Raw genomic sequence first — 20,287 nt, forward strand, 5'->3', positions numbered from 1 at the left:
TTCAGGCAAATATGGCACATTCGAGAAGCATACTAGATAGCTCTGATAATATTATAATATGTTATGTACTAGCTGCAAATTTTCATAAAACTTAAATTTTTTCTAGACTGAAAGTCAAGGCTTTCAAAATTATTGTTAATTTTTTATTTTGACTAGTTGTAAGAGTACTATATTATAACAGCTTCAGTGGCAAAAATCAGTAAACTGCATACAGTTTTTTTCTCCATTTCTTTGCTTTCCTTTTAATGTTTTCCTCTCTTTTTGCTGTTTTCTTGTTTTATTCTGTTTGATAACCCAAAATTCTTTCAGAATCTTTGGAGTTTTAACTTCTTTCTGTATCTTTCATTCAGAAAAATATTTATACCCTTGACACACATGCAAGCTACTGTAAAAATATTGATTCAGAGCCACTTGCATATGCTAAAGATAAGTTTTTAATAACTTGAATTTAAAAAGCAGAAGGAAGTTTGATTTGAAGTTTGTGAACCTGATTTGTTCACTAAAACTTTTCTCTTTTAGAATTAAAGTGCTTGTTGTTTTTAATTTTTATCAACAGAAGATTTTCTCTGCAGCCAGTCAGTAACAGTATCTAACGTTGTTAAAAAATACACTGGTTTTGTGTACAAATGATACAGTTGATGTTTTTATCATTATTCTTCAAATTATCAATTTGTTTTATACTGTTGACTATGAGTTAAAATTCACATATTAATTTTTCTTTTTCCTTTTGCAATTCTCAAAAACTGACCTGAAACAAGGAATATAGTTAATTATTTTTTTGTTTAAAATATAGGATGGCCACCATCAGTAATTAGTGGAATTAACTATAATGTTTATGGTATTTGTTTTTACAATTGACATAAAGCTTTTATCATTAGGAACCCTTTACCCAACAAAATTGTGGCCCACAAGAAGCTTGGTACATGAATAATTCACAAAACTTTGTAAAACACTATTAGGGGCCGATATAAATCTCGGTGGTAATTCTGGGATTAACTGGTGCTGTACCTTTTTAAAATCTTGTGAATTCATTCAAACTCTAAAATATTTATTTTAGTACATGTATAACTAATATTTTTGTAATTGTAGAAGTTAGAACTGATACATAGTTTGAATACATTTCAGATGGTCATTGATGCTGGTGTAGTTCAACAATTAGTACCTCTCTTGAGTCACAAAGAAGTCAAAGTTCAGGTGATGAATTTATAGCTAGTCATTTTAATAATTGTTCATGTTAAATATTTAGTTTGTCTTTTCAATGTCTGTAGCTCTTTTCTAAATGAATAAAATTTTCAAAGTCTTTTCATTTTCCTCCTTAATAAATGCAGTAAGGCTATTATAACAAAAAAAAACAACTTGTGAAAGTATAATGAAAAAAAACACAGTTTGATTAGAAATATATTTAAGTCTTATTGTACTTTTAATATAGAAATAATCTACCACAGGTATCAGATATTTTATTTTTATAAAGAAAATTGTCAGTTAATTGATATTTTGTTTGAAATTATAAACTTCAGACAGCTGCTTTAAGAGCAGTAGGAAATATTGTTACCGGAACAGATGAACAGACCCAGGTGGTGCTCAATTTTAATGCTTTGTCCTATTTTCCTGCACTTTTGAGACATCCTAAAGAGAAGATTAATAAGGTATTAATTCTTTAGATTTTGTGTGTATTTAGAACTTGTAGTTAAAATGTCTTTATTTTTTGTGTAATACTTCATTAAACACACGAGAAAAAGGTAAATCTTCAATCTGTTTTTCATAAATTGCTTGACTATGATATAGAATAAAATGGGAGAAATAAATATAGTATTGCTAAGATTGATAATGAAATTTATATATTGAAGCTGTAATATCAAAACAGTTTAGTTTTACACAAAATTAGCCACTTAAGTATTTTGTAAGTTTTGTTATAGCTTGTATAAAGTTCTGAGAATAATTGGAACAAATATATTTTTTTATTATTTAAGATTTGTTTGTGTCAGTCTTGAACAAATAGTTTTCCTTAGGTAAGTGGCTGATAAATATTAAATTGCTTGTTTACAGTTATAGGACTTAAAAGGAACTTGTATTACAGTTCTTATAATGTGCATGTTTGTTTTTTTCCATAAACATTGCTCTTTGTAGTACGCATAGAGAAAACCCCTATGAGTTCTCATTGTAAGAGATAAACATTTCACAACCACATTCCATATAATAATTATCCTGTCCTGTCAGTGATTGAAGAGTTTTGTTTCATGCATCTCTCCAAAGGTTTTTTTTGTTTACAGTGCAAGACACTTTTTGACATTAATTTAAAAAAAAAAAAAAAAATGTGTTGGTTGTGCTCTTTGGTATGATCGAAGTTCTAATTAATTTTTATTAATGTAAAGGTTGTTTGTGTGTTTCGTAAAATTATTGGACCAGTAAACTAAAACTTTTAATGAAGTTCACTTAGTGCAAGGCTCAGCATAGCCAGGTGTCTAATGATATGACCCCCTTTGTTTTTGTGTGGCCTAAGGTATAATGAAAGAAGGCTCATAAGGTTGCTAATGGCATGGTTAAGTAGTAAAAGGAACCAGAACATCCACGTTTATCATATAAATCAGTTGACCTTTCATGTTATGAGGGATACTAGTCATTACTACTATTAACCATTGTTGACGCTACATTCTTGATAGATGCGTCTTTTTTAACCGAGTATTATTGTCAAATATTGTATCTGTATGTGATACTCAATAATTCACATATCTTTCTTTGTGACTAAAACTGCTAAGAGTGTGTGTTCAGATTTTGTACCCTTATCACAGCATTATATTTTTTTTACAGGAAGCTGTTTGGTTTTTATCAAACATTACAGCTGGAAATCAACAGCAGGTACAAGCTGTGATAGATGCTGGCTTGATTCCCATGATAATACACCATCTCAGTAGAGTAAGTATTCCCTTGTTTTAATGAAAATATCTTGTGGCAATGTGTAGAAAATATATTAAGCTAAACATAAGGGAAATGTATGAGTAATCCCTTTTAATCCCTCAACTTAAGGAATTTTTTTCTTTGTCCAATTTATTTGTCAGTTCTGATTACAAACTCATAACCTTACTTGCCCACTGCCTTTTGGCCAGGGGGCATTATAATGTTATAAACAGTCCTGCTATTTACTAGTAAAGGGTAGCCCAAGGATTGGTGGGTGATATTGATAATGTCTTCCTTCTAGTTTATTACTTCCAAATTTGATTAAACTAGTAAGTACTTAGCCTTTGAGTAGCTTTCCAGAAAATCCAACACACAAAAGTGGGCATTTATTACTTTATATAAGAGTATGCCCTGAAAATTGAAACAGGTAGGTGCAATACAAGTATATGTGAATGTTGATTTATATTTGAATTATTCATATTGGGGGATATTTCCACTTTTCTCTAGAATTCCACACTTTTTTTTCTGTAAATACTGATTCTGAGAGCAGTCCTGCATGCCTTTTTTATACCAGTATTAAAAAGAGTACTTTAGTCATAGTAGGGAAGCTTAACGTAAGCAAATTGAGTTGGATTATATTGACTTGAACTTGTTCTCTTCAACATTTGCCTCTGACTAATTTCAGTTTTGCAATTGTTAAAATCTGATAGACTTATGTGCACATAGAGTATACATCAAAAGTATTTTGTTATAGGTTGTAACACAGAGCTTTGATTGTATTGTGATGTAATAATCCTTAATGAACAGAACTTCTCTTATTTCTATAAATTATCAACAATTGTCTGATCTTTTTATTGAATTACATTTTTTTACATGTAAGGAAATGATTAATGTAAAGAACCCATTTTTTTGTTGTTATTTTAGACATGTTGATTAAAACATTTTCAATTGATTATGAATACTGTCCAGAGCAAATATCCATTTCTTTAGGGAGAGTTTCAAACCCAGAAGGAAGCTGCATGGGCAATAAGTAATCTCACCATTAGTGGAACAAAGGCACAAGTGGCATACTTGGTTGATCAGGGCGTCATTGCCCCTCTGTGCAATCTACTTGTTGTTCGAGACCCTCAGGTTGTTCAAGTGGTTCTGGATGGAATCAATAACATTTTGAAACTTGCAGAGAGACAGTTCTACAACATTGCCAGCCAAATAGAAGAGTGTGGGGGTAGGTATTAAAAGAATTCATAATTGTTTGTCTTAAATATTGCAAGCTTACACAGAGTTACTTCAGCTAACAGTATATTATAATTGTTTTGTCATATAACTGTTTCTTTAATTTAGCTAAAATATTTCTTGAAGATACAAGGCTCAGAAAACTGTGTGTGTGTATAATTGATACAAACTATCACAGTGACAAGGATGAAGAAATCCTTCCTCACCCTCCAAAGACACCCAAAGTTTTTGTTGTTTTTTTAATCCTGGGGATATACATGTTACAGATGTTTTGTTTTTGTAATGATAAATAATTTCAATCTTTATGGATTCACTATAAGAAAACATTGGTATTCAAATTCTACTTTCTTTAAAACAGTTCTCAAACAACATGAAAGAGAGCTGTTTTAAAAGCATTTCAAGGTTATAACAAAGCATTTTGTATATTCTTTGTGGTATGGAAGACTGGTGAAGACGTAGTCAATTCTGTTTGATTTATTCCTTCAAGAAATTCATTAACAACTTGTGCACAGTGTTGAAAGTGTCATCATCCAGTAGACTTGAGTCAGAGTTAGTTGCATATGAAAACAGTTCCACCTTCATATTTCATCTAAATAAGTGTCCTCTTGCTGTGTGACTACTGGATTAAGTACTATTCATCTGTGTCGCCCTTTGTGTTTTACTATGAATATCTAACATACAGACCTACCTTATGAAGTCTTTTATTGACCAACTAACTGGTCCTGGATCCACTTGCAGCATGTGATTTTGTTTAGGGTGATGGATACTTACTGTCTAATTGTATTATGAATGACAAATTTAATCATTTCCAGGTGTCAAATAACTGGTTATTGGTTTGAAAGCAGTTCCATGTTTTGCTAACCACACTGGTGACTCTTGCAGCTTGCATGAAATAGGTTTCTGTGATTGGTTACCTTTTGTTGACCTGTTGACTCTACATTGCAAAGACAATAAAAGGTTTCAGTTGTTCCATGAATAGTTTGGGGCACTTTAAAATCTGTTATTTGTTTTAGAGTGACAAATGAGACACGGTTTGTGAAACCACTGTATTTACAAATGGCATAGTTTGAATGACCATTTGTGTTTCAGTTCAAGGGACTAATCATTATATGCCTAACTCTCACAACAAAGAACTGGGGTGATTAGTATAGATGATTTGATTGTTTTATTGTGCACAGTAAACTTTTTATTGTTTTAGTTCTTTTTGTATGACAATGCAAGTGCACAAATTCAATTACACATGCTATATGTTACACACATGAAAGGCCACATCAAGTTACTTGTCAGTTTTAAATACCCCTGAAGAAAGTGACATGACATTACCTTCAAAAGTGCATCAAGCAGCATAGTAGCAGATGTTTGTCATTAAAATCGTTCTTTGATAAAACAAAGTTTTTTTCCAGTCAAAGGCAACTGATTTAAATTGAAAACATTTCAAAGTTGACGGAAGTCAGGGGTTATTATATACAGAACCTGAGAAGAAGGGGAACAAACATGAACTTTTTTTGTATAGTTTGGTAAAAACCAGTAACTCTGCCCAGTATTTGTAACATTAAAAAATAAATATTTCCTTGTCATAGCTCATAACTTTAAATAATCTGCAATTTTTCTCATAAAAAGAACTGAGAATACGAGCAACCATAGAATGAAACTAATTGCAATATTGTAAATAAAAGAAATTTATATTTGTAGTGAGGGCTAGGTATGATTTAAAAACTTTAAATTCTTAACTCCTCTACATTAGACTGGGGACGTTGAAGTAGGAATTAGTGTTTTCATATATTTTTTTCAGAAAATACTGCTGTGTGGGTGTTTCACATCCATCTCTTGTTTTAATGAAAGCAACAAAGGTTTTGGGATGTTAGTTCATTAACAAATTTTTTTTAACCAGTATGTTATCTTATTGGTGTTTTGTTTATGTTGAGTTGTCTTTATATTTAATTACTAATCCTCATGTATCTGGTAATTAAATAGTAGAATAATAACATGTTAAAGTTAGGTCTGTCATATCCTTTTTATTGTAATAATTTTCCAATTTGTGTTACACTGGGCACAGTCTTAACATTTAGCATATTGGAATGTAAATCTAAGGATTCATGACTTGCATCTCACTGTTACATAAATCTTTCTCTGTACTTTAGGGATGTGGATCCATTGTAAGAATGAAATTAGAGTAACCCAAAAGTTGATATTGGGTGCTATTCACTAGATTTCTTCCTTCTAACCTATCAGTTCAAGATGTAGTGCAGATATACCTTGTGTAACTTTGCATAAACATCCATACAAGCAGTTGTCATGTTGTTCTTTATCATCTTGAGGTGGATTCCTGTAAGTGATTAAGGGACCTCCCAGAGAAGGTTCTGTACTTTTACTTTACCTCCTCTGGGATCTAAACATCCACCCACATGTTTGCTGTGCATGGGAACCCCTGAAGGGTAAGAGAAGATCCTGGTACTTGAGGGGACTAACCCCAACACACTATTTTGGATTTGAATTCCTGTAGATAGACAGCCTTTGGGTGATTTCCCAGGGTCAATCGGCTGGTCCGCATGGGCTAGGGTCAACCAAGTACTGGTGCTGGACATTCTCAATGTCTGCTGGTGTTCAGGTATAATGCTCGTGAAATCATGGCATTGCTGCAGTGTCCTTGTTTGGCATTGTAATGCATCCCCTTGTAGGGCTCCATGGTGAGTGAGGTCAGTGGGCATTGAAATGTATTGCCTTTACTATGGATACCCCATTTATGAGAAAATAACTACACCTAGATGGCTCTGTTATAGTTACCATCACAATCATAATCTGTATCTCGATTTCTGATTATGCATTCCTGGTGTGAGAAATCCTTAGGGCATATGTCTCCCTTTTTTATTCAGAAGGGATTAGAGGGGCTTGCTGACTCCCCTAAGTCAGTAGAAAAGTTATTCTCTGGAAACATTTTGGTGAAAACATCTTCACCACAACATACCAAACTCCTCTCAAAATCGAAGATCATTGGGGATGTACCCATCGAGGTTGCTTCCCATACAACTTTGAATTTTTCCAGAGGAGTTATAATTGACAGGGATTTAAAGAACATTCCTGAGTTGGAGATCCTTGCTGGTTTTTCAAGCCAAGGAAGGCATTTGTGCCATATGCCAAATCTCCAATCATGAAGACAGAATTATGGTGCCTATTAATTTTCTGATATTGACATTTACTTTGCCATGTTCTCCTGCCACAATCAAAGCAGGTTATCTGAACTGTAAGGTATGGCCATACATTCCCAACCTTCTCTGATGTTTCCAGCATCAGTGGTTTGGTTGCTCAAGAACATCATGTTGTGCTCATTGTGGTAGCAAAGATCATGACACAAGTGCAAACTGGAACCACACTGTGTTAATTATAGTGTTTCACACCACTCTTACTCTGTTTCTTGCCATAAATGGGTAGAGGTGAAAGAGGTACAATGTTTGAAGACTATAAATAATATATCCTTCTCTGAGGCTCGAAAATTTATGTCCTTCACTCCATCTCAGACATATCTTGCTGCACTCCCACTGTGGCAGTGGGAGTGCAGACAGATCTTTCTGTGCCTTCAGCAGAGTCATTTGCAAAACATCTGAAGAGTCTTTTGTCCTCCATGTTTAAGAGTTGATGAATATAATCAACTTCCATCTCTGTTTCTGCCACTCCTTGTGACTGCTCTGTTCCACTTTCTTTGACTTCGGGTTCAGGTGTTTTCTCACGTCAATCCTCTTCTGGACCCCAAGATGCAAGATGATTCATTGTTTTGCCTTCAGTCACTGGAATCTTTGTCCGCAGGCAGATATGTGCCTACTCAACCAAATACAGGATCCATGGATGCCAATAGACTTTCATCCATTAAAGAAAAAAAACATGGTCGTAAACAGAAGGGCTCCCCACCACATTCTCCTCCACATGAACAAAAATGGCCAATTTATCCAGTGGAACAGTCACAATTTTTGTTTGAATATAGATGGAATTAAGGATATATATGGACAAGTGCATGGAGGGATGGGTAGCATTGGTGGTTGATCAGAACATGCCCACCCGTCTTTGCCACTCTATACACCTTTGAAGGCTGTAACTACCAGTGTTTCCTTGTTGTACCATCACTGTTTGTTCTCTACCTGGTTCCTGAAGAGACCTATGATCAGTCACACCTTGATGCCCTCATTGAGTAGTTGCCATCTCCCTTTTCAATTATGGGGGGTTTGAATGGACATGCTCCCCTCTGGGGTAATGCTGATATTGATAGGAGGAGGGTTCATTCCATAGAGCATGTGCACTTGGATCACAACCTATCTCTCTTCAGTACTAGTTCTTATACTTATTTTCATACCCATAGTCAGCCTTTTATTGCTGTTGATTTTTGTCTGCTCCCCTTCACTTTTCTTGGAGGATTGACAGTAAACCACTGGGTGGTGGTGATCATTTTCCTATCATTTTGAAAGAGACTGTCTTTATGCAATGCCACCTGACCTATGTTCCTTGATGGAAGTTTAACCAGGCCAACTTGACCTCCCCTTTCACTGCTCTCTCAGAACTTGATGCTGCTATCATCTGTAAGCCATCACTGGATTGACTGCATGGCAGCAGTGACTGACTGGATTGTCCAGGCAGCTGCTTATTGTATTTTTGAAGCCTCAACATGTTATCCACAGTATCCTCATCCCAAAAACATGCTTGGGATACATTTTGTAAGTATCCCACACTTTTAAGCCTCACTGCTTTTCAGCAGGCCAGGCAACAAAGCCAGAAGGAATCTTAGGTTAAATGCATCTCTGGCATCTCTTCTATCACCAGCTCCAAAATCATATTGGACAAGAATCAATAGGTCATTGGTCAGTATATTTCTGTCCCCTTTTCGATCTTGCTCTCTGATGGCCAGGAAGTTCCCCAGAGCATTGCTGGTACTCTCAGCAAAAGCTTTTCACATGCATGTAGCTCTTCTACTTCACCCCCACCTTCTTAGCCATCAAGACATGGGCAGAGCGATTGCCTCTTTCCTTCTGGGCTGATCATCACTGATTATAATTGCCCCTTTATGCTGGTGCAACATGATTTTGCTCTTCATCAGTCTAGAAGTACATCAGTTGGACTTCATGAGAGTCATTATGAGATGCTGCACCATCTCTTTACTGCCTCTCTTACTTTTCTCATGGTTGTTTTGAACTGAATCTGGCAGGAGAATGTTTTTCTTGATGCTTGGTGCCAGGCTATTGTCCTCCCTTTTTCCTATGCCTGGAAAGGATCCAAAAATTCCTTCAAGCTACTGTCCAATTGCTTTGAGTTGTCTCTGTAAGATCTTAGAGGGGGTGGTTAATACTTGTCTTGTTTGGTTCCTTGAATCAAACAACCTCTTCTTGCTCACCCAGTGTGGGTTTTGACGACGGTGTTCCACCATGGACCACCTGATTCGACTTAAAACGTCAATTAGGTAAGCCATTTTCAAGCAACATCTTGTTTCTGTATTTTTTTATTTTGAGAAAACTTGTGATACAACACAGAGGTATGGCAACTTGCAAGATCTTCACTTGTACAGGTTGCATGGCTATTTTTATTAAACATTTTTTAATGGACCAGCAATTCTAAATCCATATGGGTTTGACAGTTTCCCACAGAAACATAGTGTCTCTCATGGCTGTATCTTATTAAGTGTCACACTTTTTATTATAAAGATTAATGCCATCAGTAGATGACTCTCCCCTACTGTTGCAAACGGGTCTCTATATTGAATTTCACATCTCATGTGTGTCATTGAGCATGAGGTTTATTGAATGGCAACTACAGACTGCCCTCAATTGCTTTTCTCACTCTAAAATTATTTGCATGCACTTTTGCCACCAATGGAGTATTTATTCAGATCCCAAGCTCCCTCTCAGAGAAGTTGTACTTCCCATGGTCCCTGAGGCAAAGTTCTTGGGGCTTAGCTTTGAGTGTAAGCTGACCTTTATTCCATGTGTCAAGTGTACAAGGGCACTGGACATCCATGTCCTCTCTTCCACCTTTTGGAGAGGGGATTCATATTCTGTGTTAAAAATCTATCATGTCATCATTTGATCAAAACTGGACTATGGGTCTGACTGTGCCAGGAACGTTGCCTTGAAGATGTTGGGCCTTGTTCATTATCAGGGGTCTTCTGCACTCTCCAGTCCAAAATCTATACACTGAGTCTCAATAATATCCCCTAGACCTCCACTGTTTGCAACTATCTTTACTGTATACTTCAAAACATTTATCCTTACGATTGCATCTCAACTGGGTTTGTTTTCCTTCTTCAATTGGCCATGCTTTTTCAGAATAGACAGTTGTCATTGTTTCTTTTGGCCTTCATATTTAGGTGCAGTTGGATGAATTGTCTGTCCATGGATAACATAGCTGTATCCACTGGTCAGCCAATCCCACTATGGCTTATTACAATCCCCTTATGTGACCTTTCTTTGAGTCGTCTGAAACAAGTGGATATTCCTAATTGCTAGTATCACCTTCTATTTGTCAAACATCTTTCAAACCATCCTACCATTTCCATTTATATGAATGGTTTGAAATCTGGAAACTCTTTGAGCTTTGCTATGGTTTGTTGTGGTTCAGCAGTTGCAACTGTGTAGAAGCTTTACAGTTTCTACATTCACTGCTGAATTTACTGAACTAAAAGCAGTGCAGTACATGAAATGTACTATTTATACTGACTCTCTTAACTCTATTAGCCCTGGAATTGCTTCACACAAGTTCTCACCCTGTTCAAAACGGACTGGACCATTTCTCTCTATCATATACTTCTATTCAGTTTTTCTGGGTACCTGACTACATCAGAATTTGCAGGAATGAGCTTGCTGATATTGCAGCTGAGTCTCTCTGCTCTGGTGTTACCACAGTCATGCCTATCCCATACATGGAATACACTCCTGTATTCAAGGCTTGGCTCTGCACCAATTGACAATTGACTTGGAGTGAGCAACATAACAAACTTTTCAAGATCAAACCTTCTATTGTTCTTTGGCCATCTTGGTTCCATCATAAAAATTGAAAGGAAGAAGTTGTCCTGGCTAGGGTGCGCATTGGTCACAGATTTTAATACACTGCCTTTTTTTTATCTGGGACTGAGGGACCATTGTGTGATCTATGTGGCACAGTAGCTCACACTTTACTATCGTGCCATCATTATGGCCGTGAATGATGGCACCATTTTAAGCATTTGTAACATGGGACAGTGTCGTTAGTGATGGTAACACTATCCACCTCAGTTGTTTTTTTATTTTTAAGGGCCATTGGCCTTTTTTACCTATATTTAAGTTTTTAATTTCAAAATTGGATTTTTTGTTTTATCATAATTTCTCTTTATGTATTTTAATACTTTTATTTTTAATTTTTTTACCAGTTGTTTGGCACAGATAGCCTAGTTGCTTTGCACCAATAAATGCTGAACAACCAACCACCTTGTTATTTAGTAAGTGCAGAAAAAAAAATTCCCAGTTAATTTCAACTAGTTTATTACAAATATGGCAGAACCAGTAGAGTTCACTTGACTTTAGTAGAGAAGTTGTGACAAGATAATGAATGTGTTATTTAAAAGTGTCCCATTTTTTACTGTATAACATTTATTTATTGTATCTTTTTCAGGACTTGATAAAATTGAGCAACTACAAAATCATGAAAATGAAGAAATTTATAAGTTGGCATATGAAATTATTGACCAATACTTTTCTGACGATGTAAGTTGTGTTTTATTCTGTCAAAAAACAAATTATGTAATTTTTAAAGTTTGAGTGGTTATGAACATAGCTCAGAATGATGCAAGTACTATTCTAATATCAGGTGAAATTCTAATTTTTCATTGTTAGTCAGAAATTGTGTAGAGAAATATGAATTACACTATACCTATCTAACAAACTTTGCCACAAGGAGGTAAAATTAAATTTCAATTATAATTTTTCTAATTGAAATCTAAAGAATCTTTAAGTGAGGGCATCTTTTTTTTTTATTCTTCAAAAGTCCTTCTCTGAGTAATTTTGCAAAATATAGATTATCATGGATTAACCCTTTTGTAGTGGGCTCATGCAATTTGCAGATATCAAGTCACAAATTTCACTTGTACAACAAAAATGCAGTAAATCTGAGATTTCTTAATCTGTCGTCTCAAAAATGAGTAAAATTTGTTGAAAATCATAAGTATCTTTATTTTCCTTTGTTGTCCTTCATCTGTTATTCAGATTGATACGCCCTTCTGTGGCACAGCAGTATATTTGCAGACTCACACTGCTAGAATCTGGATTTTTGATATCCATGGTGGGCAAAGCACAGATAGCCCATTGTGTAGTTTTGTGCTTAATTCTAAACAACGACAAATTGACACAAGTCAGTGATGCCTTCAAGACACATTACAGTTTCTGTGAGAGACATATGCAACCCTTCAGCAAAATGTTTGTTCTGCACGTAGTTTTCTAAGCCTTGAGAGTGCAATAAAAGTATTATATACATTTAGAAAATGTTTAAACCTTTTAATTATCAATATTAAACCATAACTAATGCATAATTAACTATAACATACTTAGGTAAAAAACAACAGTAAGTACTATAGTTCATTAAAAGCAGTTAATCATTCCATAGTCAGTTTCAAAACCACCATTGTTATGGTATAAAATGATCTTTTTCTAATGATTATTTATATGTTTATAACATATAAAACTTAAACAAATCTGTTGAAGGTGGATATAACAGCTGTCAGTGATTGAAATAATTTTATATTTGTTTTAGTTGTATTCATTCAGAGTAGTCCCCCACTGGTACAGTGGTAAGTCTACAGATTTACATCGCTAAAATCAGGGGTTCAATTATCTTCAGTGGATTCAACAGATAGCCTAATGTGGCTGTGCTATAAAAAAGTCACTCATTCAGAGTATTTTAATACAAGGAAGCCAAAAAGTTGTATAAGCAAGTTATTGTCTAAGTGTACTTCTCTACTACTGCCATTGTAATATTGAAAATGCAAATAACCAAAGTAAAGAATTTTGATTAGCTTTTTGATCACATAATAATACATCTAAACTTTTTACTCATTTGTTCAAGGTTTATTTTGAAATAAAGAACTTAAATTTGGATATATTAAAACTTTGAATCATATCTTACAATATTAATTTCATTCACAAACATTGACATTAAACTTGTGCAATTAAATTTCAAATGTAACACAGTGACTTGCACAGAAAAGCATTTGTAGGGGCTTCTATCAAAAAAGAGTTAAACTTCTCATTGAAATTGTCAGTTGAAGAAAATATTCTTTCCTGGATTAGAATAGTAGATTCAGTTTGAGTAAGATACCAGTATTTAACTCCATAACTTAATGTACACACACAAGTATGATATGTGCTGAAAGAAGATTACAGTAGATTTTTATTTTGACTTTTGCTTTCTAATATCTGAGAAATAGGATGTATGCTCGTTACAACAGCTTAATATTATAGTAAAATATGAGTTGCACCACCATTTTTGTTGTGATATGTTGGCAAAATTCAGTTATACCTACTCATCAGTTTAAAAATTAGTGTCATAACACTGTCTGCTTTTTTATTCCTTGATGTAACTTTTCCTTACTGGGTGTTTTTTATATCTTTCTTTAAAATTGTAAGGTTTATTACAAAGATGTAAATGTGTTTAACTTTTTGCTTAAAAGCTTTTATTTTCTGTTTGAATAGTAAGAGTAAAAACCTTTTGTTTTTGCTTGATGTATTGTTAAATTTTCAGTTAAACTACTAACTTTTATTCCAGGCTGATGAAGATTCCACTGTGGCACCAGAAACATCAGATCAAGGCTATCAGTTTGATCCTATTGCTAGTATCCCCACTGACGGCTTTGAATTTTAGCAGCTACTTAAGACTTTTTCCATGGCCTAGTATAGTGAAATGTGCCAGATCCAGTAACACTGTGGGCTTGCTTCTGCTCTCACTAAAATATTTCTTAAACTTGAAGATAAGTGTTTGACAACTGTGCATTTTCTTGTCCCACAAAATAGCTAATGTGTTGAGTTTCTTTTACATGGGGAAACATCCAAATTATAACCACTCGGTTACATTTTTCCAGACATTAGGCAAGTGTTTGAGCATAGTCAACGAAAATGGGCTTCTCAGATACGTACAGAGCATTAAAAAAATTTATATGTAATTTGTTTGTTTCCTTTGGAGAAAAAAAATGCTTTCTTTATATTCTAAAGGGAACTTTGTTTGACATTTAGATATTTGAAATGTTAGTAACAGCATTCACAAAAGTCTGTGCTATACAAAATGAAATTTTCCAAGAGATCTTGAATTAGTGTTGTGTTGTTTCTTCTGCAGAGGTTTTTAAGAAGCAGTACATTTTCAATGAGACAACATCGTTTAAAACATTACAAATTCTACTACTGTATGGCTGCACCTGAAACAGAGTAAAGAAAATGGGTAAAAATGGTACTGACTTTGATACTACCCAAGTTATTGAAGATTGACCTGTTGCTCCAGTCATCACAAAAATAATTGTCCCATTTTGTGATAGAAATGTTGGTGTTTTGATTTATCTGTATCCATGACGATTGCTTGTAGTATTTGGTTGTTGTTATTTCGAACAATTTAACACCCAAATGATTATATGCTTTGGAAGGACAACAGTTACTGATGACTAAAAAAATAAAAGTTGAATTTAAAAGAAAAAAAAGGGGGAGGTGGGGGATTGTTTCTTTTAACCCCTCAATATTATATAAAAACAATACATACCTCTGTAATGGGGTGATTTCCTCATACAGGAGATGATGTGAATGTTATTTGATCTCTCTAGTGATATGTATCAGCCGATTGAGAGCTCCAAATCTTACAAGTGTATTTGCTCACTTCTTGAAGATTTTAAACATTTCTTTTTATAAATATAACATAAAGTGTAGAGCCATTTATTTTCTTTGTTTGATTCAAAGTACTTAAAATGGTAAAATGTCACATTATAATTTATAGTTTTAAAAGAAATATTGACATTTTTCATATGACATTCTGAACATTTTTTTTTTCTCTTTCTCTCCAAAACCCTGAATGATATTTTTGAGGTTTCAAAAAGTCTACAATATTTGAAATTTAATATCTGGTATTTTGTTTAATATATAACTTGGCTGTGGCATATTTCATTATAAGTTCAAGAAAACCTACATAAGTTCAAAGTCCTTTTGACTAATTCATTTTGTATGTCTTTTTGGGTTTTGAAATATTAATCAAGGTGTGAATCAGAAACTGCACAGAATAAAGCTCTTTATAGAAGAGTCTGAAAATAAAGGATCCAATGAAATCTGAGAAAATGTCACTCGAACAGTTTTTACCAATATTTAATAATTTCTTTCATAGTTATGTGATGTATTTTGGCTTTAGTGTACATATACACAACAGGTATTGTGCTAGTAATTAATGAAGTAATGTCTAATATTCACATGAAAGTTTAATACCAAAAATACTAGGATTGTGGTTTCTTTTGGGTGACTTGTCACAGGATTGAGTTGAAAAAGTAACTTGGACAATTGATATTACAGTTAGGTAAATTCAAAGACTGCTAGAGACCAAATCAAATGTTTTTTAGCTCAATTTTTTTGTCATTAGCTCTTTTTTTGAAACATAATAGGTAATTACTTCATAGGAAAATGTATACAATATTTCCAATAAAACTTCTAATTTTTTTTTAAATATATTAATACAATTAGTAATTACACATAGCAAATACTGTTATAACAAATAAGTTTCTACACACACATACTTTTTATTTGTTGTTTTACTGTTTATGTACATATGAGAACTATATAAAATTAGCATATCAAAACACTCCAGTGTACTGGATTGAAAACGTGGCTTCAGTAAATTTATCCAAGCAGTGTATCAATTATTTTTGTGAATATTAAACATTTTGAATTACCAGTATGGTAATAATTGCTTAATGGTGGTAGCATTGATGAGGTAGATACAATCTGAATCCTGAGAGATGTTTCTGAAATTATTTCTGTTGTATCCTGTGTAGAAATATGTAAATGTATTTAGGAACAAAAGTGGATAAATTACTTTTAACCTGTATATCTTATGCTGTCTAGGTTGTTATAGGTGGCAGTGCATGCAACTTTTATGCCTAGTTCTGGGCTATGACATAAACTAGCTTAGCTGTAAGTAACGTTTTTTCCCAGCTTTCTCTATTATTATTTTATGTATTGTCACCATCATTTAGTTAAGACTTGATGATTTACTGGAATACATTGTTTTGGAATTTTTTTATAACAACACTTTCAAAAAGTTTCATTTATGTATTTGTGAAATCGTTTTCAACACAATTTTGTTATTTGTAGTTTTGTCTCATTAGTTTTGTTGTAGCAAATTACCCCCTTCCCCCAAAATGTGATCTTCAGCTTTTGCCTCTATAGACTGATTGATTAATTAATTTGTCAATGTGTTTTGCATAACAACTGGTTTTGCATGTTGAATACTGATTTATATTAGAATAAGATATCCAGTTTTTTGGAGTTTAAGTGAGCCAGTACATGCTGTAAAAAGTATTTGAAATTCATAGATCAATGGACTTGTAGATTAAAGGAAGTTTTAATTTTCCTACACAATATGCACTTTCACTCTGAAGGTATGAGCCATGAGTTCTGAATCTATACTAATTTTCATTTGCAAAATCAGTTTTGCAATGAAAGATTTAGCAGAATTTCTAATTAAATATTGGGTTGAGGAATAATTCGTGAGCATTTTTTCAAGTTAAACAAATATATTCATAAATGAAACGCTTTCACAAAATATTTCATGTCATTTGGTAGATAATTTTTTGCTCTAATAGATGGTGTGTTTGATTTTCATATGTCTTTAATTTTTGCTTTCATTTTCAGCTCATTAAATGGACTGTCAAGTGGACAAAATCGAGCATTTTCGACACCATCTGCTTTTCGCATTTAATTTCTTGCAATTTCGTTTAAAACAATGCATACTATATACCTAGGTATTACATGAAATAAAGTATCATAATAAATGTTTTGGGTGTAATGTGTTCATGCATTGAAGTATTGTATAGTCTTGCATGTAATGCTTGAATGAAATTATTTAAAAACGCTCACGAATTATTCCTCAACCTAATATTAAATTTTTCTCTAATGCAAAGTTTCTTGTTTCACAATGTAGATCAAGCCACAAATTTTAATTCCACATTAATTACTTTCATAATGTAAATTTATCCACAATCAGTCAAGTTTATTATTGAAGCTAGGGTAACAAGTTGTGCAAAAGGTTTGCTGGCTGAGGTAATTGGTAAACAAATGGCATTGTGAGACATGTTAGAAACCAGTTCAAAGTAATGAATTTGGTTGAAATTTATCACAAACATGTTACTTGTAATTCATGAACCTAATGTTTCCCTTGGGATTGAAAGGTTTAAATGTTTTTTCTATAACCATAAGGTTTTCACTGTTTATTGTAGTTTGTAGATCTATCAGAGAAAAACATGATAAAATTACATGTTTTGCTTTTTAATTTTCAGAATGTACATTTTGGAAAACAAGAAATCTGAAATGAGAAAATGTCTAATTTTCTTTATTGTTATTTTGAAATATATCTCAGTTATATATTTTTTATTATTAATAGTTAGAAGCCTCTGAAAACTTAACCACTAAGCTGACACTTATTTAAATTTTATATGCATGATGTATCTAATGTTATACAGGTATTTAAAAAAAAAAAACAACTGCCATATCTGTGGAAACACTGAACAAATATAGTGTACATTGTGTAACTATTATCACTTATTTCTGTCATTTCTTCACAGTTATAAAATATAAAAACATGGTAAGTAGTATATATATGTTTCACGTTTTTGTTGTTTTTTTCTTTTGTCCAAATCGAGTGATCGTCAGCCATGCCATACATCAGAAATTTTGGAACAAGCATTTTTCAAAGCTTTTTATTTTCGTGCATTATGTCAAGTAGCTACCACCTTGTGGTACAGTGGTAAGACTAAAAGTTTATAATGCAAACAGTTTGTGGTTTGGTCCCTGCATTGAGCACAATACCTTGAAACAGTGTAATAACATAAGAATAAAAATTTGTCTTCTAAAATTCATACCTTACTCTGTACTAGACATTATAGTAAAATTAGTGGTTACTAACTAGAATAACAGATGGTACTAATACATTCGTTAGGGTACTAACCTGAACACGGAAAATATTTAACAGAAGAAACAACAAATTGGCTTACTGTCGCACCTATGACAGTGGTTCTGTACACTTCCTGTTGGGAAACTTAACTGTTTGTTTGTACTGAGTAAACAGTTTACAGAAGAAAAAGTTACATTTCTCAAGCTTTTGTTTATCATTAAAAGGTAATGTAACTTCATGTTAAAGTTCTAGAATAAAGATAAATAAATGGTGTAGTGTGAAAATGTTACAATTTATGACAAGTTTGTTGACGTTCTCTGAAACATGGTGGAACTGAATTTTTGCCACTTTTAGGCTAAAACTACATTCAAGGTATTTAGATTATGTGTACCATTGATTTCTGGGTTGCTTAAAATAAAAGACAAATCATTGGTGTGTGTAAATAATTCATACTAAGAAAAAAATAAAACTGGGTGTGTTTTTTGAGACCTGATTTGACCCAGCGTCATCGCTCAGTTGGAAACTTTTGAGATTAGGTCAACTTATTGTTGGTTTTAAAATGTTTACTGTAATAAATTTAGGCTGAAGTATTGAATCTGTTAATTTTTTCTGTTAGTGATGTTAAGATTATTCTCGTGTAATTATGATTGTATTTCTTCAAGTGCTTGAAATTTTTACTAAAAGGGGGGATGATGGAATAAAAAAATAGTACAAGTACATATATTTGAGAAAAAACATACTGATGCACAATCTGTTGCACTCCGTTATTTTGAAGGAAAAAGAAAATTTTTTTATACTTAACAGCAGTGTCGAGATAGAAAACGTCTTTCGTGTGAAACAATAACTAAAACGAATAATATTATGAACATATGTAAAGGGCACCATCAATGGTTTAGTTGGGCTGACCGAAATATTGATGATAGGTTTGATTACATATGATACTCAAGAGCTAATTTTAAACAACAAAGCCGTAGACCCCGAATGGATTTAGTGCGTATGTAATTGATAAGAAAAAAAATATCGCAAGAAATTGAACCTGGATCAACAACTCCAAAAATCGAGCACTATTTATTATTATTAATCCACTCTCATAGTGGGGAGGTGTATAAACAAGTCGAGCACTCTATCAAAGGGTCAATCTTCACCATCACACGCAGTGTAATGAAATTGGAATTTGTAACGCGAACAGCAGGTTATACAACATTTGGTCTGAACCCCATGAGGTTTTCAATTATACCGAATGACAATATAATACTGTTACACAGATGGAGGGCAACTAGTCAACAGTCATTCGTCACCTATGCAGAAACTTATCCACATGGAAGGATCGACTTGTAAAAATCAGAGTTTTAAAATTATGATTGTTTCTACTTGTGTACCTCTGGTTATTTTAAGTTTAAGTACATAGGAAATACTTGATCAATACTCTCCCGTTGATATATAGGGGGAAGTCTGCGAAAGGAAACCACAATTTCTGATTGCCACAGGATATCTTTCAGGTCTCAAATTCCTTGGCGCGTGAAATATTTCAAACCTAAATACCTGTCAGGGCTTGGAATCACTTTAAAAAGTACTTATTCTGCTTAAGGTGTGCCCACGACATGGATCGAATTGTGCTCTAATATGTCTATATGTTGTGAACGGTCAATCTAAGAAAACTTATTAAGAACAGAAGTTTCTTTTTATGAAGGAATTTCAAGAAAAAGGTTATTTCCTCTACCTACTATTTGAAAGAGATATTTCGATAAACGGAAAGATTGCATAAAAGACAGGAACATTTTTGAGTAAATCTTATTTGAGATTGTATATGTATGTTTTGTTTTGTTTTGTTTTCATATCGGTTTTATATACACGTGTGACTTTATTGTATCGGGTCGAATAAATGTATTTCAATTTAATTGAATATTTTCACTTCGGCAATTATAGGAATATCAACTGTCAAAAAACGCTCGCATTAGTAGTCTTTACCTGCGCTTAGTAAAATAACAAAGAACAGTGACATCCAGTGGAAAAAATCACAACT

General features: G+C 33.4%; 1 protein-coding gene across 1 annotated transcript in view; it reads left to right on the plus strand.

Moving 5' to 3' along the window:
- Window positions 1-16,726, plus strand: part of LOC143244014 (importin subunit alpha-3-like) — a 41,053-nt gene extending 24,327 nt beyond the window's left edge. Inside the window, exons 8-13 of the mRNA XM_076487956.1 lie at window positions 1,126-1,194; window positions 1,518-1,646; window positions 2,809-2,913; window positions 3,886-4,120; window positions 11,752-11,843; window positions 13,897-16,726. Of these exons, the coding sequence (XP_076344071.1) occupies window positions 1,126-1,194; window positions 1,518-1,646; window positions 2,809-2,913; window positions 3,886-4,120; window positions 11,752-11,843; window positions 13,897-13,992 (726 nt within the window). The 3' untranslated portion in view covers window positions 13,993-16,726. The remainder of the gene's footprint in view (window positions 1-1,125; window positions 1,195-1,517; window positions 1,647-2,808; window positions 2,914-3,885; window positions 4,121-11,751; window positions 11,844-13,896) is intronic.
- The last annotated feature ends 3,561 nt before the right edge of the window (window positions 16,727-20,287 follow it).

The sequence above is a fragment of the Tachypleus tridentatus genome, chromosome 2 (assembly GCF_004210375.1).
Source record: "Tachypleus tridentatus isolate NWPU-2018 chromosome 2, ASM421037v1, whole genome shotgun sequence".
Classification (NCBI taxonomy): domain Eukaryota; kingdom Metazoa; phylum Arthropoda; class Merostomata; order Xiphosura; family Limulidae; genus Tachypleus; species Tachypleus tridentatus.